At 52.0% G+C, this 26,438-nt stretch overlaps 8 protein-coding genes and 1 non-coding gene across 9 annotated transcripts; 4 read left to right on the plus strand and 5 right to left on the minus strand.

Moving 5' to 3' along the window:
• The first annotated feature begins 225 nt into the window (after window positions 1-225).
• Window positions 226-4,196, plus strand: BO87DRAFT_80590 (uncharacterized protein). The gene is made up of 2 exons (XM_025629581.1): window positions 226-471; window positions 545-4,196. Exon 2 carries the CDS (start codon window positions 671-673, stop codon window positions 4,082-4,084), a length of 3,414 nt encoding a protein of 1,137 aa, XP_025484786.1. The 5' UTR covers window positions 226-471; window positions 545-670; the 3' UTR covers window positions 4,085-4,196.
• A 1,428-nt stretch (window positions 4,197-5,624) lies between these two features.
• Window positions 5,625-8,045, plus strand: BO87DRAFT_349301 (uncharacterized protein; the record flags this gene model as incomplete). Its single annotated transcript, XM_025621022.1, has 4 exons — window positions 5,625-6,467; window positions 6,538-6,651; window positions 6,714-6,801; window positions 6,859-8,045. 4 exons carry the CDS (start codon window positions 5,625-5,627, stop codon window positions 8,043-8,045), a joined length of 2,232 nt encoding a protein of 743 aa, XP_025484787.1.
• Window positions 8,046-8,437: 392 nt separating this feature from the next.
• Window positions 8,438-9,862, minus strand: BO87DRAFT_372464 (putative glycerol dehydrogenase). The gene is made up of 4 exons (XM_025622292.1): window positions 9,644-9,862; window positions 9,294-9,590; window positions 8,860-9,240; window positions 8,438-8,800 (listed from the first exon to the last, which is right to left on the minus strand). Exons 1-4 carry the CDS (start codon window positions 9,717-9,719, stop codon window positions 8,595-8,597), a joined length of 960 nt encoding a protein of 319 aa, XP_025484788.1. The 5' UTR covers window positions 9,720-9,862; the 3' UTR covers window positions 8,438-8,594.
• A 607-nt stretch (window positions 9,863-10,469) lies between these two features.
• On the minus strand, window positions 10,470-10,738 carry BO87DRAFT_421455 (uncharacterized protein; the record flags this gene model as incomplete). The annotated part of the gene is made up of 2 exons (XM_025627056.1): window positions 10,470-10,672; window positions 10,732-10,738. 2 exons carry the CDS (start codon window positions 10,736-10,738, stop codon window positions 10,470-10,472), a joined length of 210 nt encoding a protein of 69 aa, XP_025484789.1.
• Window positions 10,739-10,785: 47 nt separating this feature from the next.
• Window positions 10,786-11,958, plus strand: BO87DRAFT_80626 (inositol oxygenase). Its single transcript, XM_025629582.1, has 2 exons — window positions 10,786-11,782; window positions 11,839-11,958. Exons 1-2 carry the CDS (start codon window positions 10,889-10,891, stop codon window positions 11,893-11,895), a joined length of 951 nt encoding a protein of 316 aa, XP_025484790.1. The 5' UTR covers window positions 10,786-10,888; the 3' UTR covers window positions 11,896-11,958.
• A 1,051-nt stretch (window positions 11,959-13,009) lies between these two features.
• BO87DRAFT_421457 (putative NAD binding Rossmann fold oxidoreductase) lies at window positions 13,010-14,143 on the minus strand (the record flags this gene model as incomplete). Its single annotated transcript, XM_025627057.1, has 2 exons — window positions 13,010-13,750; window positions 13,817-14,143. The coding sequence occupies 2 exons, from the start codon at window positions 14,141-14,143 to the stop codon at window positions 13,010-13,012; spliced, it is 1,068 nt and encodes a 355-aa protein (XP_025484791.1).
• Window positions 14,144-15,127: 984 nt separating this feature from the next.
• BO87DRAFT_t19 lies at window positions 15,128-15,199 on the plus strand. The gene has a single exon. It is a non-coding gene; the product is annotated as a tRNA-Glu (tRNA).
• Window positions 15,200-15,553: 354 nt separating this feature from the next.
• Window positions 15,554-17,597, minus strand: BO87DRAFT_324993 (uncharacterized protein). The gene is made up of 4 exons (XM_025620084.1): window positions 17,211-17,597; window positions 16,685-17,117; window positions 16,493-16,629; window positions 15,554-16,436 (listed from the first exon to the last, which is right to left on the minus strand). The coding sequence occupies exons 1-4, from the start codon at window positions 17,501-17,503 to the stop codon at window positions 15,692-15,694; spliced, it is 1,608 nt and encodes a 535-aa protein (XP_025484792.1). The 5' UTR covers window positions 17,504-17,597; the 3' UTR covers window positions 15,554-15,691.
• Window positions 17,598-17,795: 198 nt separating this feature from the next.
• tor (putative TOR pathway phosphatidylinositol 3-kinase TorA) lies at window positions 17,796-25,514 on the minus strand. Its single transcript, XM_025628614.1, has 4 exons — window positions 25,311-25,514; window positions 24,301-25,252; window positions 18,544-24,247; window positions 17,796-18,489 (listed from the first exon to the last, which is right to left on the minus strand). The coding sequence occupies exons 1-4, from the start codon at window positions 25,435-25,437 to the stop codon at window positions 18,100-18,102; spliced, it is 7,173 nt and encodes a 2,390-aa protein (XP_025484793.1). The 5' UTR covers window positions 25,438-25,514; the 3' UTR covers window positions 17,796-18,099.
• Between the last annotated feature and the right edge of the window lie 924 nt (window positions 25,515-26,438).

Consider the following 26,438-nt stretch of genomic DNA (forward strand, 5'->3'; position numbering starts at 1 on the left):
ATTCGTTATTCAATTGCGCTTTCAACGCCGTCCCCTCGAACTATCGACTCCAGCAATCAATTTCTTGGGGGTCACTCTCCACCGGATAGTATCCAACCGGCTTCAGCATCAAATAGTAATAATCTACTTACTCCGCTTCCGCTGTCGACGGTGCAGCCACATTCCTTACCCGGCTCATGCAGACGCCCCTTCTGTCCAATCCGACCGATATTAGCATCTATCCTTAGTTCTTGGACTTGGTATCTTCATCGCTAGCAATTATTATTTCTCTCGCGCATTATCGACCTAAAACCACCCCACCCGGCAAGCGACGCTTACTATTGGCAATTGGCTCAACTCCTCCTCCGTTACACTGGCATTCCCAGGGGATGACCGGGAATTTGGAATAGCGTCCATTCCTCGAGCTATTCCACCACCACCACCCTCGTCCCATCCATTCGCTCATTTCTCTCTTGCTCTAGCTCTCACCTGGTAGGTTCAAGACCCATCGAGCACCCTTCCATTGTGCAACCTCAGCGTATCTGACGGCTTGGATCTTATCCAGGATTGGCTCTTCGGTGTAGGTGTCGGATCGGCTGTCACTCCTTTACGCCGTGAACTTCGACTGTCGAATCTCCACCCCCTACGTTCGCCTTGACTGTCGCTCTCTACACACCGCCGTCACACCATCATGAACCGATTTCGCAAGACAAAGAAGGAGAAGGTGAGGGAAGAGGGCGAGTACTCCGAAGCCAGCTCGGTCAGCCTCAGCTCTATGTTATCGAAGAAGTCCAAGAAGGAGGAACCCGAGGAAAAGCAAGACTTCGACCTTTCCAATGCATTGCCCTCGACCGACGACTTTCGCACCAGTCTCCTGATGCCCAAACTATCCGCACGATTCAGCATGTTGAGGGAACAAGACGATCCGGAATCGATGATCGGAAAAGCCAGCGACGACAGTGTGCTCTTCCCCCGGCGTGCTTCGCGATTGAACCTCTTTGGCCACAACCCCAGCCTCCTGTCGGACATTGACGAGGTCTCCATTGACGGCAGTCGGCCGTCGATGAACCTTGGGCGCACTCACTCTCTCGCCTCGGATAGCAATAATGGATATGGTACGGACGACGATCCTTCCCAGCAGGGCAGCATTATGAGCAGGGCTCGTCGAGCTGAGGGCAACAACTTGTTCGGTGGACGACAAAAGGTGTACAAGATTCCCTCCTCCAAGACGACCTCAGGAGGGAACACAGAATCCGGACGAATGGGGGGCCGTGCGCTCTATGACCATGATTTAACCATGTCATCATTTCAACGACTGAAGATAGCCGAGCGCGAAAATGCGGCGACAGAGGACACACCGCAGGACAGTCCGACTCAGGAATCAGAGGATGCACTATCGAGCGCTGGTTCCACAAAGCGAACAACTTTCTCCTCAACGGCATCTGGGCCCATTTCGAATGGGCGTACATCGACAGCGGCAACATCTTTCGACGAGCAATCTTTCATCGCACCTCCGTCGCAAACAAATTCGGCGGACACGCAAGCCTCCCAGTCTAAGCCGCCAGTGCCGAACATGGCTCCTGAGCGTGGCTCGGTCAAAGCCCGCCGTCTGTATGGACAAGGTTTGGCACAGTCAGCGCAGAACCAGCAGACCTCCACCTTGCAACGACTAGAAAGCCTGAGCCGCCAGCGCGGAGCGGGTCCAGAATTGCCTCCCCTGAACCGTGCCTTTTCTAGAAGCGCCACGAACTTACGCGACAGGCTGCAGCCACTTACTATTGCCGAACCCGCCGGCACCAATTCGCGGCCAACCAGCCCTCCCTCGCTGCCCAGGTCGCCAGAACAGTCTGCCCGATTGAATCCCAGGGAACCGCAAACTCAAGCAGATTCTGCGTACGGTGCCCCTCCGTTAAGTCCTCCCGCCAGCGAGAATGAGGATAAAGCCCCCCTGATGGCCGCTCTGAACCCGGAAGACCATGGGAAAGCCACAGCAGCCGGCCTATTCAACAAACCCAACAGCATGTTTGATGAGAGCCAGTTTACACGACGTCAGTTGCAAATGCATCAGGGAAGAAGCACGCCGCCTCAAGGGCGACTACCTCCCCTGCCTGTGCAGGCTATCCCCCAAGAGCGCGCCGGCCGTGCCAGAGGGCTTTCTAACACGAGCTATGCGTCCAGACCAGGCTCTGCATCTTCTCACTATAGCGAAGCTCAACGGCCAGGCAGCCGATCCGCGGTCAACTCCCCTCCTACAAGAAATGACAATGGCACGTTCTTCTCCAACCCCAGTCCTAGTGACTCGGAGGATGACGGCGGTGCTTCCCGCTACGCCACTGACGAGATCCACCCCGCGCTTCGGCCGGAGACACCCTCCAAACCATCCACTCCCACTAGTGAGCACCGGAGCCCTTTGCCTGAAGTCAGGTACTCGGACCTTGGTGACCTGAAGCCTATCGCGGAAAATGAAACTATTGAGGGTGGACCCGGTGATGATGATGATGGCCTTCCTGAGAAGCCCGATTCACCCACATTGGGACCGGCTGGCCTGGGTCTGAGCGGCCTCGTTCGTACTCACTTGCGATCCAACAGCGACAGATCGTCCATTTACCCGCCTCCTTCTCCTGGCCTTCCTTCAAAGCCTACCGACACCGATATCCCAGAGGAGCCGGTTCTGCAGAACCATGCGGGTGTCCAAAACAGTGCACACTGGCAGAACGAGCTTATTGCTAGACACAGACGCGAAGGTAGCACGGAGACACAGAGGGAGCGCGAAGAATTTGCCAATGAGTTGGCCGAGAGGCGCAGGAAAGTGCAGGAGAAGCTTCGAGGGTTTGCAGAGGGAGAAAGCCGGTCGGCCAGCCCTGTTTCAGGCCGTCAGACCCCGGATTTCACCCCAAGCAAACCCGGAAATGCCTTTGCCTTCCTGAAGAACAAGTCAGGGAAGCAGCATCTGAAGGGTGCAAGGGGCCTCAACCTTGCTAATGCATCCACCCCGGCTTTGGTGTCGGACGACATGTGGCGCGAAGAAGAGGAGAGACCATCGTTCAACTTTGCGAAGCACTCCAACTCCAGCTCGCCACATATCGCTGGAGAAAGATCCTTCCGCTCCAAAGTCTTCGGGCGTAGCAGCCAGGAAGATTCTCGCGAGTCTAGCCGCAGCCGCGGTGCATCTCCGCACTCCAGCTTCCGTTCTCGCCGGGACCGTTCGACCTCGGATGCCTCTGGTCGTTCCAAGAGTCGCACGCGGCGAGACAGAGATGGACTGGAGACCCTGGAAGAGGTCGCTCACGGTGTTCATAGGCCGTACGCGTTCCCTGATTATGACCAACATGGTCTGGCTTCTGTCCCAGCCTCCACTCGTGCCTCCGCCGAAGTTAGCGAACCTGTCACGTACGATCGGTCCGCCTCTGCCGCTTCTGGAAGATACCGTAGCGACAGTCGATCTGCGGTCTCGAGCTACCACGAACGACCCTTTTATGCTCCGGCTCCAGCTGCTAGCACTACCTCCCTGATCGGTGCTGCTGCCCCACGGCCTTCGCCTATCGCCCCCTATTCTGCCAATGCCACACCACCTTTGGAGGATATGTCTCAAGGCCATTCGTTAACCCCGGTGACCACCAATAGCTCTACCACTGCACCTCCCCCGCGAGCTCCGGGTCATAACGCTCTCCACAAGCGACCAGTCACCAAGGCGCTGATCTCCGAACCAAGATTCGTCTCCTGCACTTCGAACGTACCGACCGTTGGTCTCCCTCCCGGCGCGAGCTTGAGCAATGGCAGGGAAACGCCTCCAGTCCCGCCTATGAACCCTCGCCGCCGCCGCCAGACCACCACACAGACTATCCTTGGCGCCCTGAAGGGTGAAAGACACGAGTCGCAGTATGCACCATCGCTCGACGCAGCCATGATGGAAGAAACCAGCAATTTCTCCGACGATGGCGAGAAGCGGCCCAGATCCCGTGCCCGACTACGCAAAACGTCCAGCGAGGGAGGCAACCTGAACGCAAAGGCGCGGCAGCAGCTTCAACACCTGATGTCCGAGGCACCGCCAGCCGTTCCTTCATACCCGCCACCAAAGATTCCCATGGATGGAGGCATGTTCTAATCCTCATCCTCAAACCACGAACCTCATTCAATCCTTTCTAACTCACTCGTCCCTTCCTTCACTATATCCTTTTTCCTATTCATCCTCTATCTCCTTCCTTCATTCACCTACCATTCTCCGATCATGATGTATTACTCGATGTCCTAAACTAGCATTCTGCATTTTAATGTTCGATACCTCTCGTTTGGAATTCTCGCATACATCGTGATATACCAACAGCGTTATGTTGAGCGGACAGGACCCGACTGTCATTGTTTCCTACTCTGTGTGTGTTCATTTTTCCATTCATTCTCATATCTCGACTAGCGGATTTTCCTTGTGTTCTATATCATATCATACCATATCCCACAAACCTAGGTTTAGCCTATCAATACTGAAAGATAATCCAAAGATTATTAAAAATATCTTTCCTATCCCTAGTAATAATAGTAAATGACTACTTCATCGACAACCCTTCCTACCATCCCTCGTAGTATTCGCCCCAATCCAAAAAAGCAAGCCTATCTTCAAATCCCTTAGATTTTCAACTCCAGCCACTTGTAGCAGAAAAAGCAGCCAACACACCGACCAACACGCCAGCCAAGCAAAACCTCTAACAACCTAGCAAGCCAGCCAGCCAGCCAGTGAGACCAGACACCTCCATTCACCCGTAATAAACGCACCGTCAGGCCAAAACGAGCCCAAAAATAGTTAAGGTTGTGCAGAAATAAAGAACGGAGTGGGTCACGTGTTTCAGGAAGCCCTGTTCTGCACGATGTCTGCGCAAAACCTCACCACCATCTCCGTTATAGGATTCACGTGTAGATATGAGATGCATGCATTCTCTTTCTTCCTTTCATGGATTTTGATTCCAAAGGAGGGGTTTTTGATGTGCATATGTAGTAGTTATGTGATTTACTAGATATCTAGCTATCGAACTGAATTTCTTTCGAAGGAAAAAACGAAGTATGATAGATTCTACGACAGTATCAAGACCAAAATCTCCGTGCAGATCCGCATCCACCCCCACGGGAAGAAGCCATACTCCTATTGCATGATCGTCTAGGGAACTGAATTACCCATACGGTTGGAGATTCTAAAGCACGAAAAGCAAAGTAACAGAGAAACCGTTTTGTTTGATCAATTTAGTAAACTATCTCTCTGGGGGTGTGTTTTTTTCATAGTGAATCAGTAAGAATGTAAACAACATATCAGTTTTCTTTTCTTTTTCTTTTTCGTGTGTTCAAGCTCTGACTACATCTATCTCTCCGAGAAATAGTACTTTAAGTCAGATTCTGAATCATCATCGTCAAGGTTTCTTAGGATTAGGTGAGTGGTTTGGTTGTTGATCATCATCAAGAAAGCTGATCGATAATCGATTCATCTCATAGTTCCCATCAATCTTTGCTGTTGATTCTGGATTGCAAAACTATTTCGATAGGCGAGGAGGAAACGCGAGTTAGGTGAGTAATGAATATTCATTCGTTGTTGTGTTGTTTCTTTCTTTCTCTTTCTTAATCCCTTTCTCTTGCTCATGCCGCGTTTAGTGGTGTACGTCGTTATGCCACGTCGAAGCGAGTCTTTCTGCACGTCCGAATTACCCTGCGTCATTGAAGACCTTGACACGTACTTCTGGATCTCACGAAAGCGCGGCGAGATGGGCCCGGAAATTCGTCGGGCTAAGTCTGCGGACCCTGTCCTCCCTTCCGTGCCACAAGTGGACGGACCGACCGAACAGCGCAAGGCCACCAAGAAAAGTAAGTCAAAGAAGAAGAGTAACAATAAGAAAAACAAAAACAAGGGAAAAGGCAAAGCTGTTGAGGTTGAGGTCGCGGTCGAGGACAATGTTGTTGTTGCTGTCGTTGATAGTGGCTGTGACGTGGCCAAGGAGGGACAGCAACAGAAGCAGACTGAGAACGGCGATGACCATCGTGATGATGATGTTGTTGCTGCTACTGATAGCGCCATTTCTACTGCTGCTGGTGGTGAAGAAGTCAAGAATGGTGATAATTTGCCTCCACCCTATTCCAGCGCGGGAGAGGACACAAGCATTGGCGAGCCTGCCTCTTCGGTGGTGACCAACTCGCCGGTGGCCAGAATGGCACCGGTCGCCGAAGCAGCTGTTCTCAAGGCGAAGATCTTGGAAGCGATGAAAAGAAAAGAAAGACTAGAACGCCAAATCCAAGAGGAACGCAACTCTAGTGCTCAGGCTAGCTCGTCCCAGAGATCTGTGCCTGCTAAGTCGGATACTTCGTCCATTAGCCAGCGACGGCCTGACAGTGGTAGTGTCGACAATCTTTCGCACGTCAACCGTTCGCAGCACAGTCCAGTGAGTGAGATGCGTGTCACTGGCAACAATTCGCAACCTTCCACCTCAGTTGTGGACTATTCTTCTGAAGAAGCTGTACGTACTTCGGGCTCTCGATCCGATGAACCTGACAGCCAGGACCATTATCGTGCTGCTAACGACAGAGAAACTCAACAGTACTGTCGGGCTCACATGCGGGCTCCTTGCCGCTTCGATCCAAGCTGCTGTGTTCATAAGCCCATTCAAGGATGCAACTGTCCCCCGAGATCGTCTTGCTGTTGTTCGCACCACAAAGGCGATTGCTGCACCTGCTTGACATATCTCAATACTGTGTCGGCCAAGAGCGACACTGAGACCCCCAGCGATGTCGGTCAAGGTGTGGAAGGCGGTAGTACGGTTGCTGAACGCAACACTTCGATTGGAAAGAAAAGTGAGTTAATTGTGTAAATGACGCTCTGTTCGGATTTCGAAGCTAATAGAGTACCAGGCGTGGTAGATGAAAAGGGCAAGGGTGTGGATTCACTTTCGACTCATCTCATCCAGTTGTTCGAAAGTCGTGAGCTATGCGATTTTCACTTCAAACTGACGTCGTCGAGCAATGGCTTGTACCAATCCACCATAATCCCCGTGCAGGTGGCCGTTATCGCTCGCAGCCCGTTCGTCGCCGCGCTCCTGCGGACACAACTTTATCGGGAAGGACACCGCGAGATTGCTGTGACACTGGGTGACCAAGTCAACTTGATACAGGGATTCGAGCAAGCGATTCGCAACCTGTATGGGGCACCCCTTCTCCACGGCGAGCAGCTGAGAACCGAGGCCCTTGCAGTACTGGGGTACACCGAAGAGTCTCAAAGCATGTACCCATTCCCGATCAGAACAGCCATGCTCGATTTGGCCTTTTCGTACGCTGCATCTGGAGCCTTCCTTCACGTCAGTGGCGTCCTCGAGGCAGGCATCAGAATGGCACTGGAGCTGATCGACTGGAGCACTGTCGAAACAATCATCCACTTTGGGCTCCGTGTGGATAGATTCTCAATTATTCTGGAGGGCACCGAAACTCCTCCGGGCAGTCCTCGCGCCAATCATACTCGGTCCGGACATGTCCTGGTCAGAAACCGACAGCTCCGAGACATCTGGGCCCCATTGCTGGTCAGAGCGGCGTTGTCGTTCATCGCCGAGAGCATCGATGACAAGTTCGTCTTGTACTCTCAAGCCCAAAGCCTGCATGTTCCAAACCGTATCCCAGAGAGCTTGAACACTGGACCTGGTGTCATAGGCTCTGAACCGGGATCTGCCTCCGCGAACTCAACAACGACTGAGAGCAAGCCAAACTGCGAGACCTTGGTCGCCTCCGCTGTGCTGATCAGCCTCCCGTTCGTGCATCTGCAAGAGGTGTTCAGAACTTTGAGTTCACGTCGCGTACTGTCAAACAACCTCGCACAAGCGATAATGAGTGAGAGGGAATCACGACGGCTGCAGGCACTGCGAGAGCTTGGCAAGAAAGGCGAGATTGATGAGAAGAACCTCCCCAGTGAGACGAAGGAGTTGGGTTACGGGGAATATCTCGTCTTCAAGAGTGTCTGCAAGCAAGGCCAAGGACCCATGACGGTGACAACAGAAGTCAGCCTGGAGAGGGAGTGGATTGGTTGTCGGTCGCCAGACGCCAAACAGTAGCGAACCACCCCTGCTCTCCCTGTTGACGTGGAAGAGAGGGGTGGCACGCCTACTTGATACTATGTGTGGCTCCTGTGTGCAGGTGATGAAGACAGACGAAAGGTGCTTGAGATGGAAAGGTAGGAAGGTTGAGGTGGATAACACAGGAAGGGAGGAAGATGAAGGAGCACGCGAAAGAAGTAAACACAGCTGGAGCGGTGAAGCGAAGCAGTATTGGGTTCTTATTTTCACATCTAGGCATTTCTTTGTGTTTTGTGCGGTCTTGTCGCTTGCTGGAGGGCGTTACTATTGCGAGATTCACTGGAGGATGTGCACGTGCTCACATTGAATAGCCCTGGAGTTTGTTTTTCGTTCTTGTTCTTTTCTGCATGGGAGTTGGCGGACATGCCAGATGGATATCATAACAGTTTCATTTTCATTATGCACAGTAAAGTAGGAAGAAATGCACAGACATCTCTGCTCTATGAGCTATACATTTCCCGAGACCATCTATACTTCTATACAGGCTTGATTGCTAACATCCTAGACCGTCGACCACTCACCAGGAGCTTATACACGGCCGATCTTGTCCGGGAATCCAAAGTCGAGCTTGAAAGGAGGGAAGACAAAACGCTGGAAGGCGTTCTTCGAGGCCAAGTCATTCGTGTACTTGGCAATGGTGGCCATATCAGCATCATCCAGTGCCACCAGGTTGCGGTTACCCTCAATCCGAGAGGGGTTCACGGACTTGGCAAGGACGGAAGAGCCACGGCTGACTATACGGATGAGCTAGTTAGAGATGATTCTCGCAGCATTTGACATGGGAGATACGTACTGTGCCAGCTCAGCAAGACCGTGGCCGGGTCAACACCCTTCTTCTTGGCAACCTCGACGATAGGCTCTGCCGTCAACAGTGGGCTACCCGTGCTGCCGAGAGGGCTGTATGCGGTGATGTGAATGCCCTTCTCCTTGCAGAAGTCAACAGCCTCCTGCTGGGGCAAGCAGGGGTGGTTCTCAATCTGGTTGACGGCCGGAACCACGGTGGCTTGGGCGAGGAGCTCCTCAAGGTAGGGTCTGCTGTAGTTGCAGACACCGATGGCCTTGGTCTTTCCGCTGCCGACAAGCTTCTCCATATCCTTCCAGGTGTTGATATGGGAGTGGTTGAGGTGGAGGTCGCGGGAACCGTCGGGAAGGGTGGGGATGTTGGGGTGGTTTCCTTCGCGATGTCAATATGCGCATCACATTGAATCTGAATAACGCAGGACTCACCGTTAGGGTTCATGGCCACAGGCCAGTGGACCAGGTAGAGGTCAACATAGTCCAGCCCCAAATTCTTCAAGCTCTGGTCCAGAGCCTGTTCCACACGGTAGTGCCATGTGCTCCAGAGCTTGGTGGTCACGAAGAGTTCCTCTCGCTTGACAACTCCAGACTCGATGGCCGCCTTGATACCCTTGCCAACTTCTCCTTCGTTGCCGTAGGCGAAAGCGGTATCAATGTGTCTGTATCCAACAGAGATGGCATGGGCCACGGCCTTTTCGACCTCTCCAGGACCTGACTGCCAGGTCCCTGCACAGGTATTAGCCAGAAAGTCCTTGTGGTCATCTAGAGATAGGCCATACCGAGTCCGAGAGCAGGGATCTCAGCCCCGGTGTTCAGCTTGAAGCGAGTGTCTGCGACGGTCGAAGTCGAACCCATTTTGGCGATATGTGGACAGAATCGGAGGGGAGTAGGTATGTAGAGACTGCGTGAGGGTGAGGAAGAGGATAAGAAGACAGATAGATGACAAAAAGACGAGGATAAAGCTGTTGGAGAGGGTGGGGGAGAGGAGGGGAAGAAAAGGGCGACCCCCACGCTGCCCCTCCGCATCCCCGCCATTCGGGCCAAATGAGTCCGAGACCCTCTCCAGCTTCGCCTGTCAATCTTCATCCTCTCATCTAAGTCCCTCCCATCAACGGCCACATAGTCACTCCTTCTTCAGTCAACGTACGATGACTGCTTCAAGCACATATCGCTTGTTGGGCCCAATTATTCACCCACAGATAGCAAAGGGCAATACAACAGCAAGAAGGCGGCAACCCCAATTGCGGGAAGCTTATTGTTCGATAGCCGTCGACCCCGTTGCAATCAGCTCCACTCTCCAGGGACACTGGCTCAGTACGCGCGACTGGCAGACTGAAATCCGACCTTACAGCGATCGTGGGTGCGCCCAGGAATGCTGAGATCGCGACGAGAATCAGGACAGGAAGATCAAAGCTAAGCGATCATTGTCATGATCGCCACGGCACACAGCCAAAGATATTGCAGAAGATACAAGTTTAGCAATGAAGGGAATTTCTTTGGACGACGACGGGCCGTGCGTGAACCCGAGGTTCGTCCGCGTCGGAAACCAGTATCCTTAAATGCGCCCACAGCAGCAGCCAAGACTGGGGCTGGAATGGGATGATTTCACTGCTCCGCAACGCTGAGCGTATCCGTTGGATCCAGATCTGTAGGACAGATCGCCGCACGTTCCACGCTGGCGGGGGCGATCCCTAGAAGCGTATCACCGACATTCTCTGCCTGCGGAAGCCACTTTCCGGGCTCCAGCCATGCTCCCACTCCCCAGGACTCCAGCGCCATGGTCTCGACGATCAATTCTCCTCGGATTTCTAGAATCATACAACGTCATCCACACAAGGACTGGCAGGCGTCGGTCTTTCGGAATTACCATACATTTTCGGTCTTCTAGTGTGTGAAACATTGATATTTATGCTCCTGCTCCTCAAGCCTGTTTTCTTCCAGCAACAAACCCCAGAGCATTTCTTTGATACCCCCAAGCTCAACACACTTTCTTCTTTCATACATCCTTAAAAGTTACAATCACAATGGCACCTGTCGCCGTAGCTCCTGAATCCCCGGTGTTCAACACCAAGCGTGACGGACAGGCTCTTGAGGAGCTGTCGGACGCCATCGACAACGTCAACGTCCTCAAGGACAACATGAAGAAGCAGGAGAAGGGTCTGTACGAAGAGTCCGAGTTCGACAAGAACAAGGACAAGACCAAGTTCCGTCAGTACGAAGACGCCTGCGACAGGGTCAAGAACTTCTACAAGGAACAGCACACCAAGCAAACCGTGGCCTACAACCTCAAGGCCCGCAACGAGTTCCACTCCAAGACCCGCGCTGAGATGACCATCTGGGAGGCCATGGAGAAGCTCAACACCCTCATCGACGAGTCCGACCCGGACACCAGCCTCTCCCAGATCGAGCACCTCCTGCAATCCGCCGAGGCCATCCGCCGCGACGGCAAGCCCCGCTGGATGCAGCTGACCGGTCTCATCCACGACCTGGGCAAGCTGCTCTACTTCTTCGACGCCCAGGGCCAGTGGGATGTCGTCGGAGACACCTTCCCCGTCGGCTGTGGCTTCGATGAGCGCATCATCTACGGCCGCGAGTCCTTCAAGGACAACGAGGACTTCAACCACCCCATCTACGACACCAAGTTCGGAATCTACAGCCCCGGCTGCGGTCTCGACAACGTCATGCTCTCCTGGGGCCACGACGAATACCTCTACCACGTCGTCAAGGACCAGTCCACCCTTCCGGACGAGGCCCTCGCCATGATCCGCTACCACTCGTTCTACCCCTGGCACAACGCTGGCGCGTACCACGAGTTGATGAACGACCACGACAAGGAGATGTTCAAGGCTGTCAAGGCGTTCAACCCATACGATCTGTACAGCAAGAGCGACGATGTTCCCAGCCCTGAGGAACTCAAGGTAAGCCTACCCATATCTCCAGATCTTGTAACATATCACTAACAAATATTAAACAGCCATACTACCTCGACCTGATCGACGAGTACTTCCCCAACAAGGTGATCAAGTGGTAGAGAATTGATATGATTTATGATTTTTGGCTGGATGATTACATGTATTGCTTCTTCTTCTTCTTCTTCTTACACCATCTTTGCTTCTTATTCCCCTATTACCACCCTAGCATGCACACAAGCGATGATCTACGACCTACTGCAGTCACAATTTGAATCAAAGAAAGGGATTGAATCCCTGCTCATACTCCAGTAAGGCTCTCGATCTTCACTGTATCCTCCATCTGTACTTCGTAGATATCCAAAAACCACACAACCCCCAAGCCCCGCAGGGGATGAACACGTGAACACCGTAACGTAAATCAGATCAAAGATGAACCCAGTCGCCGATCACCATGATCTAAGCAGAACCAGCAAGCAAGTAAGCATCAACCCCTCACTACTTACCTTGAATAACCTAACTACACCCATAGTACAACACTAATCCCGCACGGCTAAGAATAAATTCAGCCAGCATGATCTACAATCTGCATACCCACACGCATCACCCCGACTAATTGATTGGTTCCTGCCATACTTCGGAAACAAGGTCCCGGAGACGGTTTCTCTCCGGGGGATATTGCCCATCCCGGTAAAAACTAATTTTGGAAGCTCTGGAACGGCGGAGCTTGCTTTTTTGGGGGAAGTGGCGGGGTAGGTAAGGTACTTAGGTGTGGTGGGGTGTGGGGCTTGCAGCATTTAGCGCAGCACTTAGCACTTAGCAGCATGTATGTATGTAGTTGGTCCAATAGTTACGTTACTGAATAGCTGGGGATAGCTAGGTTGTTGAGCTGTTGCATGTCTCGCATCTAAGTGATTCAAGCATTATGCATCGTGATGCTGTAGTGAAAGAAGTCGTGTCATCTGGGAGCAGATGAATGCTGGATTTATCTTGTTTCGGAGATATTCGCGCCGGTGTTTTAGCAGTCAGAGAGTACTGGAGGTGTGTGCGGAGTAATGTGAGGTTTGGTCAGTAGTAGTAGTTGGTAGTCTGGTGGGATGTATACAAAGGATTACAGCTTAGCTTAATGTAATGTGGTGAGAGGGCGTCAACTAAACAGCGATCGCGCTTTTCATTAACATGATGATGAAGGAAATACTAGTCATAACAGGAATCTATCGTGTCTATCATATCTCTCTAAAGTCTTGCCTTGGGAAGACGCTGGCCCTCCTCGTCGAAGAAGATCTTCTCGCCTGTGATCAGCGATTCTTGGAGGGCAGCGCCGATGCGGACTGCCTGGACGGCGCCCTCGAGCTTCAGAGGCACAGGAGTGTTCTCGAGACAGCAGGCCGTGAATTCATTGGCCTCGGTGACGAAGGCGTACTCGAAGCGGTCGTAGTAGTGCTGGGGGATCTCGCGACGGACACCGGTCTCGTCGAAGATGTTGACCAGGTTCAGAGCAGGCTGGGTGTTCACAGCCAGCTTACCCTTAGTACCGATGATCTCGGTGGTGTCTTCCTGACCGGCGGCCATCATGCGCGAGGCGTAGAAGTAGGCGATCTTGCCGTTGTGGAACTCCACCAGACCGACGGCGTTGTCGCGGTCGTTGTGCTTGCGCAGGTCGGGCTCAACGGCGGTGATACCCACTGCGGACACGGACTTGACCTTGCTGTCCTGGCCGAAGAACCACAGAGCCAGGTCGATGTCGTGGATGGAGCAGTCCACGAAGATACCACCCGAGAACTCGGCGTAGGCGACGAAGAACCCGGTGGGGTCCAACTTGTCGCAGGTCTGACTGCGCATGACGGAGGGGGAACCAATTCCACCAGCGGACATCTTGTTGAATGCGTCACGGTAGGAGGCATCGAAGCGACGGGAGAAACCGCACATCACTTTCAGTTCGGGCTTCTTGGCTGCTGCATCGAGGACGGTTTGGGACTATCGATGAGAGACATGTTAGCTGCATTGCTAGAAGGCATTGAGGGCAAGGAAGTGGGAACATACGATCTCGACACTGGTCGACAAGGGCTTCTCGCAGAGAACGTTCTTGCCAGCCTCAATGGCCTTGATGGCCTGTTCAGCGTGCACGGCGGTCGCGGAAGCAACGACAACGGCCTCCAGGCCTTCGTGCTTCAGCATGTCCTCATAGTTCTTGTAAGCCGTGACTCCGTACGGACCAAGGTTGGCCCTGGCCCATTCCAGCTCCGACTCGTCCGGAGTGCTAACGGCGACAAGGTCTGCACGGGGAGTACGCTGCAAGAAGTTGAGAGCATGACGCTTGCCCATGCGGCCCAGACCGGCACAGCCAACCTTAAGCTTTCTGGCAGACATTGTGATGGTAAAGGAGGAGGAGAAGAGTGTAGAAGAGGAATTGGTTTAGAGAAAGGGGGTCTTGTGTAACAGTCTGTAGAAGATGTGAGGAGAATTGAGGACAGTGAGAGGGAATGACAACAGCGAGGACGTGCAATTTAACCGCACGACGAGAAGCTCCAGCAAGAGTCGGTCTAGCTCTATCGGAAGGGGATGCGGAGAAGCTGGACCTGCCAAGTATCTTCTCCTCAGGTGTCTAGTTGGCCGGGGGAATGATTCCAGATTAGCCACTAGTAGTAGGAGATCAGCCCGGGCAAGGCGCCTGGAGGGTTTGGACCCCATTTGGACCCCAGTGGAGATGGCCACTGCGACCCCGGATATCATCCTCCAGAGTGGCTCCGTGGGTCGGAATACCGGTCGGAAAAGGGATTCCTGGTGGCAGCACAGCATTCAGAATAGCAGGCATCCAGGCATCGAGGATGATAAAATGGACCAACCTCCTCATGAGGGGGATGCAGTTGGGGATGGATGCATGACTTCTCCATCGATATCCCACCCACTAATCAGTTTAGTTGATTATCACTTGCCAGTCCTTGAATTGTTGTCAGAGACACGAAAACAAAACATCCTCACCGCACAAGGATAGAACCCTTCCGCTTCTAGTAATCACCGGCGCGAGTTTCCCCCGCCGGGGTTGGGGCAGCGGGGATTGGTGCCCTTTCCGGGGAAAAGACTGGGTCTGGACCCTCAATTCAGCATCACCCGGATCTATTCGGGGAATCAATCGCGCTCAATTTATTCGTTTGTCACCAGATTATCTCTGGAGCTATGACTATGACGCCTTGAAGATTTTGCTACCTATTCGGCCATTGATTTGCAGTGGGGTTTAGTCTCTCTGTGCGATACCGTCAAAACAGCCTGAGTAGGTCAATTAACAGCGATATCTGGCTGACAGTTTAGCTTGAGTTCATGGCGCTTCAAATTGCGCCGACATCTCGAATATCATCCATTGTAGTGTAACGGCTATCATACCTGTCTTTCACACAGGAGATCGGGGTTCGATTCCCCGCAATGGAATCTCTTTTTGTTTTTGTTCTCTACAATGCATCTCTGGACTACATTCAACAGTTCTGGAGTATGCAGGCAACCACTGCGGTCTCAGGCTTGCCGTGTTGGCGATTGCACCAGTTAGAACAATTGTCGCTTGTCGGATTGCCCTGGCTTTTGCCTGTCGTTATGATAGCAATTGATAATATATACATGGGCTTTTTTTTTTATGGGGAGATCCAGCTGAGCGAAGGTCGGCAAATACTAGGTGGGCTATCTCTATGCCGCTTCTGCCATTTGAAATTTTGCGGTGACGGCCAAAGTAGTACCGTGACAGTATGAGTTGGTGAGAACGAGATACTAATCCTAGGAAGACTAATGGTTGCATTTCTGGCATTTGCATCGATCAAGCGATAAATAATTACAACTCCGCCCCTCGCTTTGCATAAAGAGAACCTATGAACAAGTGTTGAATAGAAAGGTGCACCGAAACTATAAGACTCGCTAAAAACCGAATAGATCTCAGGACTCATTCTCCGCTTTTCCCGCCTTCGACGCAGCTGCTTTTCTCGCCCTCCTTTTAGCCGCTACTTCAACTGGATCCGCAAAGCCGTCCCCCTTCAGCCACGCCAGCGCCTTCCGCACACCCTTCCCTTGCACTGCGGACGGCCTCGTCTCGAGGATAGACCCAATGAGTGCCCACGCCAGCACAATGATACATAAGTCTCCGCCCTTCCAGCCCTTCCATAATCCGCGCTTGACGCCTGTCTTCCAGGCCGAGTCCACGGCTGCCCGGAAGAAGTACATGAAGATACCACGGCTGTTTGTGAGGAAAGCGAACGGAACGCCTGCGAGCGCGCCACTAAGGAAAAACCGTTTGGCCGGAAGCGCAGAGCGTGGAAGAAGGGTATTCCAGAGACAGATGCTACCCCATGCGGAGCCAGTAGATGCAGAGAGGATGGCGGTCAAGGTGATGATCTTCTTGGAGAGTTTGTTGATGGAACTGATGGGCTCGTTCATAACGCCCTTGATGTTGCGTAGAGATAGGGCTAGAGTGACGGTGGTTAGGAAACGAGCGAGCGGTGGGACTAAGAGGAGGATGTGGTGCAGGAAGGCGGTGCTGCAGCTGGGGCTGTTTGGGTGGAGTAAGGCACACGAGAGACTGGAGATTGCTGGATGGGCAGGGCCGGTGATAGGGGAGATGGATGTGAGAGTAGATGGCAGCGTGTTTGGGCTTCCTGGGTGTAAGATAGGGGAGGCAAATGCCCTGGTAGACGCATTAGTTGGGAAGGGCCGATTGAAAAGTAGATTGCTAGTACTTACGGCCACCGTAGGTTGGCAATGTTGGCCAAGGAGTCCACCACATCTTCCTTCTCCGGCCATAGTATCTCCAAGGGCAAGGACTCGGGGCGGCCGCGCACGTAGCTCGGAGAAAGCCTCAAGATGACATTTCCAAACCACTGTTCGTATGTATCAGTGTATGTACCGTGCGAAGTATAAGACAGATCAACGAACCTTGGGTGCAGTCTCGCGATCGAAGATGAAAGCATGGAAGAGTTGGGCGCATGCAATTGGCATTAGCAACCAGCTTCCGAACCATCGAGGTCGATCCTTGAACCACCCCTTCTCATCTAGCGCATTGAACAGAAACTCCAAGCTACGAGTAGCTGTGTAGATTGCTGCTGTCAGCCGCAGTTGCTTCTGTGGACACAACCCCAGCGCAAACCCCGCGATACTGGCACCAACTGCGGGCGCAAATCGAGACGTGAGTGCTCTCGAGATCCGTGGGTTGCGATCCCGGAAAGGTCGAGCATCGTCTGTACGGAGGTTGGCACGCAACTTGACGAAGAAGCGATAGAGGAAGCGGTGGAGGAGGAGAAGTAGTGACAGGGAGATGGACAGGCGGAAGTTTGGGGAGCGCGTAAAAGATGTGCGCGATGTGTTCTTTCTGTAATAGATGTCGGAGATCAGCCACGCACATGAAACGTCGCCTCATACTCTTGGTGATCGTTAATATGCGAATACATAAGAGAGAACTTACTGGGATAGGTCGCAACGGATCCTCCCAGCCACGACGTCAACGAGCTTCAACAGGGAGCTTGACAATACAAACACGCGTAACGACGTTCGAATGGAAGCTTCATTATGCTTGTTCTTAGACCGAACTATAGCCTCGAAAGCTGAAGGCGAGGGAAGCTTGTTCTGGATGGCCGAGGGAGTGCGCTGAACGGCATAATCGTGGAGCAGCTTGTACTCCTTGGCGCTGAGGGAAATGCGGAGAGCGTTGCGAACCACCGGATAGAGGTCGGGGTTAGGCGTGGAGTCGGACGCCATGGTGCGGTAAAATTTAACGGGTCATACGCGTGGGTCTCGACGATGGACTAAGCTCACATCATGAGAGACAGGGGATGGAAAGATAGAAAGCAAGGGACCGAGTGTGAGAAAAGGAGGGAATTAAGCTCCAGCGTTTCGGGGATTTGCAGCTGACCGTCCTGCGCGCCCGTGACCTCGGCTATTTCGCGCAATCACCTGAAAATGGGCTCTCGAGACAGGTTATACTTAGATATACTTCAATTCTGTCAGAACTGCACTGTGCTGGTTTCATTACGAAATATTGATAAAATCAAATTCACTGTCTATATCACAAACTGTTCCATGCCATGTTGCCGTTGCAAGATGTAGAAAGCAATAGTATCACCATGAAAGGCCCTTGATAATTCATGCGTCCCCCATCATGGGTACATGACAAACACGGTACCTGGGTGAGAATGATAAGGGAATAATGCTACATAGAAAGTAAGAACGAAAATTGTAAAAGACATGATCGAGAAGCTGAAAAGGTGGGAACGATGAATGATGCCATGCAAAATCCGTTGCCATGATTTGCGCCACAATAAGACCCTAGAAAAACACGAACGGCGCTACAAGAATCACCAGAAACTGCACCATCCAATCCAATGCTGACAGATGTTCTCGACACTGGTGGCTTGCGCAAGAAGCTTGTCCACCTGGTCGCTGACGTTGAGTTCCTCACTCGGCTTGAAGTCTCTTCCTGTCAGCTTCTCCTTGACACGGGCAAGCACCTGGAGCGCTCGCGCGTTCTGCGCCTCTCTGGCTTCGTTGGGAATGCCCTCTTGTGCATCCAAGATACCGCCCTCAAGAATGGAAGGCCGGCGGTGACGAGAGAAGTTGCTGGGCTGTACCCCATGGTCGATGTTAATGTTAGAGACGACTGATTGACGGCGCTCGGCAGAGAATGGCATTCGATCTGGGGACTCGCGGATGCCCAAACGCCAGTTGATCAATGGATCGTGAATGAACTAATTCATCAAACATTAGCATGGCTTCATCCATGGGATACAATATGTGCTTACCGCTTCCAAAACAGCCATCAGAGAATCCTTGTTCTCTCTCAAGACACGCATGACAGCCTCACAAGTGATGCGGTAACTTCCTTCGATGTTGCTGACTTCCATGGCAAATGTCAACATACGAGTCAATCGGAAAGGTACCCTCTCAGGATACTTCTCGCGGTGCATCGCCACCTCGAAGCAGTCACCGAAGTCGATATGGACCACTTTGCCTGTAACCCGATCCAGAAGCAGATTGGATGGGTGACGATCGCCAAGGCCAAGGATGTAACCAACCATGGACATGACACCAAGGGAACGCGTGTAGTTCGTGCGGCGCTCCAGCCAGGCCTCCGAGCTACTACTCTTGAGCCATAGAACGCGATAGAGGTCCTTTCCAGTGGTATTGTCCATGGCATAGCCGAACACCTCCACCTTCTGCATGAGTGTAAGATTATCATAATCCGGCGCCATCTGCAGCATAATGCGGTGTTCAATGTTCAGCAGGATACGTCGACTCTCTCGGTATTCCTTGATCAAGGCATGTAATGTGTCACTATTGGAAACCCATCCAAGGATACCAGAGCTCTGTGATAGCGGGATTGCAGGGAACCGTTGCACAGACAGATGCCGTTTGAAACTCTCTCCATCGTTATCAAGGAGTGTGTTGACCAGGCCGAAGAGTTGCATGACACGTTCATCTTGCCGGATGTCTTCGTGTCCCTTGACACAATACATGTACGAGTTTCCGTCACTGCCCTTCAATGTCATCCTGCGTGGTCTCTTCTTGGTTTGTAGTACGTGTAATATGGGATCGAAGCTGAGGATGCGAATGATGGGCCTGCCACTTTGGTATGTACCAGGAACGGCAAGGTCAAGGTCATTACAATCCTTGAGCTTGGGTGAGACGTATTTCAAATCGAGCGTGGAGAGCTGCGGCAGCTGCCGGCTGATCTTGCGGAATACTGTGTAGTAAAGATCCCATGCTTGGTTCAAATCACCAATTTCTTCAGTCTCCCGATAGAGCATACAGTAGTGCTTAGCCTCTGCAAGATCGCGACCAAAGGCCTGAGCGAATGACACCTCGCGCAACGTCTCGGCACCCTTATCGAGCATCTCATGCAGGGGCGCTAGAGTTGCAAACATGCCTTCCACATTGTGATCGCCAAAGTAGAGTCGAGAGGCTTCTTCTAGACCTTCATGCCAAAGCTCGTGCCACAGGACCGCGACTCGAATCAGCTCATGACTCACAACATCAGCTTGTTCCACGAGCTTCGCACTGTGCTGCCGCATGCTGTCCATAATGTTGCTAGCGGATTGTGATCGCCGAGCGACATTAGACTTCATTGCAACGGTCAATGGGTACACCAAAGCCTGAGGATGCACTTTGCCAACTTCAGCCAGCAGGCGATGAACAGCACTCCGCACTCGGATATTAGGTTGATTGATCCGAGCTATCAGCTGTGGAGTGACAGCAAGCCAGGTATCAATGTTCACTGCCGTAAAGCCCTCTGCTACAACACTGTTCACTTCTTGATCACCACCGTGAGTGAACCAGAGTGTCAGCAACCGCAATGTATCCTGCAAAGATGAGGTCGACGACAATGAAATAGACCTGAGGAAGCCGCGAAGTGCAGGTATTACATGCTCCGTCACAATGTGTCCGGGGACCATGGCCATTGTCGTGCCATCCCTGCTGGCTTGGCTAGCAATCGTCGTAACAACTTCGAAGTTGGCCAAAGCCCACGAATGCCATGCTTTGTATGAATCACGGTTGTATTTGGTCGCAGCGGCGTACGCATTGAGAACTTCACGAACGTGCTCTGGTCTCCAATCACCTCGTTGCAACGTTGTCTGCCATTCTCCCTGGCGGAGGTAGCTCTTTGCTAGTAGCCTTCTGAACTTAGCAACATCGCCAATGCGTTCTCGCAGCCCCATGGCATCCGCATGGTTGGCATCCGCGATACCGTTGACGCCGTTCACGCCATTGACTCCGTTAATTCCATTATGATCCGCCTGCGATAACATGAGAGCATTGAACCGGGTAAGATCCTCTGTCAGACCTGAAGTGAACTCCTTCAACATTTGAAGGGCTTCGCGTTGACGTCCGGTGGCCCAGTTGAACTTCAATCGGGCATAAGTAACTTCTGGGGGAGCAATTGCCCTCGTGCCGTTGCTGTCGGAAACCACGGTCTCCAGTGAGGCGAGCGACCGCTCGGCGAGTCCCATGCGGTTGGATTTGCGACAGAGATTAGCGAATTTGATCCACATGTCGAGGTTCTCGCGAGGAGAGGTGACAAGCGCCCTGACCTTGAGCATGCGCTGCCATACCTCTACATTTTGTTGACAGCCGAGTAGTCGCTTGTTCCATGTCTGGCGCATCGAATCCTGTTTCTCAGGATCGCCAATATTCTGTTTGTACGTAATGATCTCCTCAAGCTCAGCAAGCATTTGAACACGCACAACAACATTGTAGGCACGGTTGTATGACTCTCCCAGGAGTGCTGAAAGCTCGGTATCCAATCCATTGCGAGCCTTTTCAATATACATCGTTGCTTCGTCAAACTGATTCCGGTGAATAGCAAGGATGGCACCGAAAAAGGACCGATCTGGCGACTGCTCCTTCATTACGCCAAGATAGGAATCCATTAATTCCCACTGGCCCCGACCCCAGGCAGCCGCTGCAGCTAGAGGTGCAATGGCTCTGCGATGTTCGAGAGATGCCTGGTTCCATTTTTCCTGAGCGAGGTCGGAGAGCACCTTCCACTCACCGAGAGCGTGAAGACAGCGCATCTTGCCCATCGTGACCCCAAAGGAATCTGGGTCTATCTTCTCACGTCGTTTGTACGCAGCAAGAGCCTCCTCCCACCGTTGAAGTTTCTCAAACCATGTCTCTTTGAGCTCCACATCCCGGTAAGCCTGTGCTTTTCGCAAGATACCAATAGCAGCATCAGATTGCTGGAGCTGATTATTGATAGTGATTAAAGCCTCCACTGCCCCCGAGTTTTGGTCTTGCTCAAACTCAAGTTCCTTGTAATGCAGGGCCTTCGCAAACGCGTGGCATTTAGCAGCGTACTTGCCTAAAGTGCGAATATCGATGGGAAGGGCCTTGTCGTCATGCTCCATGAACTCCGCTAGGTTGAGAAGAACCTGTAGAATTTCGGGAGGAATATTAGGTGAGGTGAGGGCCTTCTCGATCGACCTAACCAGCTCTTCTTGATATTGATCATACAACTCAGTCCAGCAGGAAACAAACGCCGCGTTGAAGAGATCCCTCGCTAGGGGCTGATAAATACCAGCCAAACTCGCGCATGCTCGAAGAGCGGGAGAAGGTGATTCTTTCAGCAATTCAACGCTAAATCGTCGAATCCACTCTTGCCAGTCTTCACGAGTAGACTTTTGCGAGGCGTCCCAGGCATTCTTCAAGTGCTGCTGATTGACAACCATCTTCTTTTGTCCAATCTCGGCATAATTGGCGTCATCCGCGAGTGCCGCGTAATTTTCATCGGGATTGAGGTCTTGTGGGAGCGGATCACCCTTTTGTAGCTTCGTCACCAAGATCTGGTAGTTGACATGATTGATCTGGTTATACTTTAGGACCTTATTCAGCAGATGAATGTAGTGATTGAAGTCCTGGCCCAGCTGGAAGATGAGCGCGCAGATACAGTCCATAGCAGCTTGTCGCAGCACGCGGTCGGTGCCTGCGACAACCCGAGACAGAGAATGGACCATCAATGATGCGAAGTCCGAGACGTTCACCTGCCGTGAAAGTTTGGTGAGGGTCTCGATCGCAGACTTTCGAATACTCTGAGGGTTTTGGGTCCTGTCAAAAAGACGCACGATAGAGGGAACAATCAGGTGCATATATTCCTCTCCGCTCGTACCGAATATCAAGAATGTGTGGAGGATCTTCTCCGACGGTTGACGACGCATCGTGGTGTCCTTCTCAAGCGTGTCAAGCATCGGAGGGATTAGGCCTGCAAGGTATTTCTTGAATTCACCTTCCAAGGACTTGGCGATCGCTTCCACGAGTGAGAGTATTGTAGCCTGAACTTGGTAAGATGCTTCCCAGAATTCGCGGACGACTTCAATGATCTCCGGCAAAAAGGCTCGTATGTGTTGCCGCACGATATTGACCAGAATCGCCATCTGATTGAAGTACGATTCAAGGCGGCCTGGGGGTGATCCTCTGATGACCGATATAAAACCTGGTATTATCTGTCCAAGGAACGGTACGCATTTCAGACCAAGTGTCTTGAAGATCGTCACAATGGCATCAATGACTGCAGAGTGATACTGCGCGAGAGACGATTCACGCAAAATGTTTTGCATAAGCGTGTTTATGACAACCGTAGGGTAGTACTCCTCGCTGGACGGCGTGAGACCTTGCATGATAAGAGCGACATCTGATACGGTCTGCACTTCATTGATGTGATGAACTACTGGCGCAGTCTCGCTGATCTGCTGGTATTTGTAGGGGTCCAAGGCCCCAAGAATACCCAGCAACTTGATTGTCTCCTTACGCAGAGACCCGGTTTGCTCGGTCTTGATGATGTTAATGAGGACTGCGAGTAGATGAGAATATTCGAGGTACGGGTCAATAACGTAGCCGGAGTTGCTGGCCAGCTGGCCCAGTGTCTTCAAAGCCGCCTCGCGCTTGGAATGAGAAGAGAGATCCTGTAGCGCATCCAGGATAATCGGCATAAGCTGCGGCAGGTACGTTTTCATTTCACTGCCACCCACGTTTGCAAGTTCACCAACGGCCCTCAATGTAGTGGAAGCAACACCAGGATTGGCATCAGTTGCCTTAGGTAGCAGTGTGGTCACCATAGGATCAACATAGGACCGGATCAGTTTCGTCGCATTCGAAACAAACAGGCTGATCAACTGAGCACTTTCTTCCTTTTGGCGTGCAGTGCTGGCGAAACCGAGACTTGTCAAAAGATTGACAAGCAACTTCCGCAGCGGTGGGAAGACGTAGGCAGGGTTGACACTGGAAAGACGACCTATGATACAGATTGCAGCCTCCCTGACGGGGAACACTTCATCATTGACGGCCAGGAATAGACAGCGGATGTTCTCCGGTCTAGCGAGGTGCCGATCAAATTTCCTATCCAGGGACCACAGGACAGTACGTCGAATGTCAGGGTCAGGATCTCCAACACCGACAGTCAAAAGCTTGTCAATTACCTCGCTCACGACTTGGATCGAATGACTGCTTGTCTGGTTTATGATAGGGTCATGAACAAACAGCTGACAGCAGGTGAGTGCTGAAGCTTTCCGAATCTCAGGGTTGTCATTCTCAACGTAGTTGATCGCCACGTCACGCACGAATTCGTTGAGAATATGACCAGAAAAGTCAAAACTGCCTAGCGTGTGTAATGCAAGGGCGATTTCGGTGTCAGAGTGTAGTTCTTGAGGGGCGAAATCCTTTGCGAATGAAGGCATTGGAGGTAACCTGCTCTCTGGGCATCCCAAGGGCCTGAAAGGGGTGCCATAGAGAATCAAGCTTAGCATATCCAATAGTTTCTCTTGAATTATGGGCTTTATTGGCGGGATGTAGTGAGCCATATCGACCAGCGCTTGTGTGAGGGACTCGCTAAGCCCGCAGGCGAAGATGGGATCGAGCAATGCTTCCATGTACTTGCTGAGTGCCTGGCCTACAGCCAAAGACAGCATGCTGATACACTCGAACATTGGCGCTTCTTGGACGGCGGCTCGATTTCTCCTTCGATACTTTAGCCATACCGCACATGAGTACACTGGAGCTTGGGGGCTTACGCTTTCATTGCAAGACCTTCCCTGATATAGACGATGATGCCATCGAGATATTGTGCGATGGCGACCCCAACGGCATTCGCAATCTTTCCTATAGCGATGAACGCAGCGTTTCGTTCTTTATCCCGTTTGAGCTGGGCCTGGAGGTATATCATGAATCTGTGAAGGTAGGTCTCTGTGAAGTCAAGGGGGGCGTAGGAGGCGAGAATCGGGATTGTCTGAACAACCTGAGTGCGGATCTTCGGATCACGATGATCCTTGAGACGGAGGACGATCTCACAAGCATTTCGATAGTGCTCATTCATGAACATGGCGCCCTTTAGGAGAAGCTCCTTGAGAACCAGGAGCGAGCCATGTATCCAATCCATATTGCTTGACTTGAGACCTAAAAGCGCTTCCTCGTATACCCTTGAGAACCATAGCTGCCGAACCTGCAAATCTCTAGCAGCGATTATATCAAAGCATTCGCTGACAGCATTAGCCGCAGCTTCCCGTATGAGAACCTTGGGATCCCTCAAAGCGACCCAAATCAGCTCGAAGATCTGGGGAACGAAGCCGTAAAGAAGCGTGGGTGAGCCTTTCGCGAGCTCCCGGATGACGAGCACGGCAGCGAATCGTCGGCTTTCTTGTCTTTCTGACTGAAGGGCCTCTAAAGCAGATTGTATTTCACTCTCCACCAGCTCCGCAGTCAGAGCCCCGCCCGGTTTAGCCAAACGGCCAAGAGCCGCAGCCGCATAAACCAATACTGCATTGTCGTTGCTGCGAAGAGCATTGCGCAAGTAACTGGCGAATCGAGTGGTCTTCTGCGCGGCGTCCACTCCTTCAAAGTCTATCAGACGATCAAGAGCCAACAGGCCACCGATCTTCTCGTGTGCGTCATTTCCGGTAACTACCAGTTGTGCTATGCGCTGGCTGACCGCGTTAAAGAACTCCAAAAACTTCTCGGGGGACCAATCTAAGATGAAGAGCCAGAATTAGCGCTAGTCAGTGTCTGATACGAAGCGATGACATACCTCGAGAGATAGCGAGAACGTTGTCGTAAAGCTCGTAAGCAGCTCGCACCCGTGTCTCCTCATTCTTCGACTTCAACTCGGCGAAGAGCCGATGAGTTACGTCCGTAATAGGACCTGCTTGCGCCATTTTTGCGAACCACACCCCAGGGTGGACATTTGAAGTCAACCTCTAGGGCATGTATGATGGCACAAAGGGAGCATGGGCGAAAGAGCCGTTGATGGGCGGCGTTGGAGTGATGCGGGAGGTGAGGTCGAGGGCGTTCGGAAATCGTGCACGGACCAGGCGCTTCTGGCCTGGGGCATCTGCGGTGGGTTACATGGGGCAGCCTAAGGCGTTTGCGACTGATCTTACCCTTACATTCACCGTCTTTGGAGGGATTATTATGATGCCTATAGAAGTCCGTTAATTGGCTACTCAAATATGCTCGGCTACCTGATTAGTATTTCATTATCCCTTCTAAATTCGTTTACTTATCCCTAGGACTAGGCATCTCTGAAGCCAGTGCGACCCGAGCGCAAGTACAGCCTCGTTTACATTCTTATTTCGCCGAAGGAGGTGCCCTGAATCAATCCTTGCTTGACTGTCGGTCTTCTGATGCCCAATTTCAATGCTTTAGATGTCATGGGACTGTTTGACGGTGAGGTAATGCAGATCATAAGCCACATGCACACCCTATAGTTATTGAGGAACTACGGAGTCTGGGGCGCCGGGGCTTCCTGGCTTCGCCATGATTGAACTTCTTCGTACAAGCGTAAGCAGGTAATTAAATAGTTGCCTGCGCGCAAAGAGCGACAAAAGTACCATTATGTACGCGGTGTCTGACAAAACAACTTAGAGTCTCTTCCGAATGATATAAGTAAAAGACTTTGCCCTGGAAAATGATATCTTGCGGCCTGTCCCTGAATATTATATAGGCCGAAGATCGAAAATCGAGGGTGTACTACGTATATGCGCTTTAGTGTAAACAAGGACATATGTAGTGGCTGAGTATATTAATGGCTCTTTGAGAAGCTTGATTTCCGCTCTGCACTCTCCTGAAGTAGCAAGTCTTGAGGAGTTTGCAACGATCTTTGCAACTCAAAATCTAGCTTCCAGAGGTCATCTGGGAAGGGCCTAGCATACATAGA

Source organism: Aspergillus neoniger (assembly GCF_003184625.1).
Source record: "Aspergillus neoniger CBS 115656 unplaced genomic scaffold BO87scaffold_2, whole genome shotgun sequence".
Lineage (NCBI taxonomy): Eukaryota > Fungi > Ascomycota > Eurotiomycetes > Eurotiales > Aspergillaceae > Aspergillus > Aspergillus neoniger.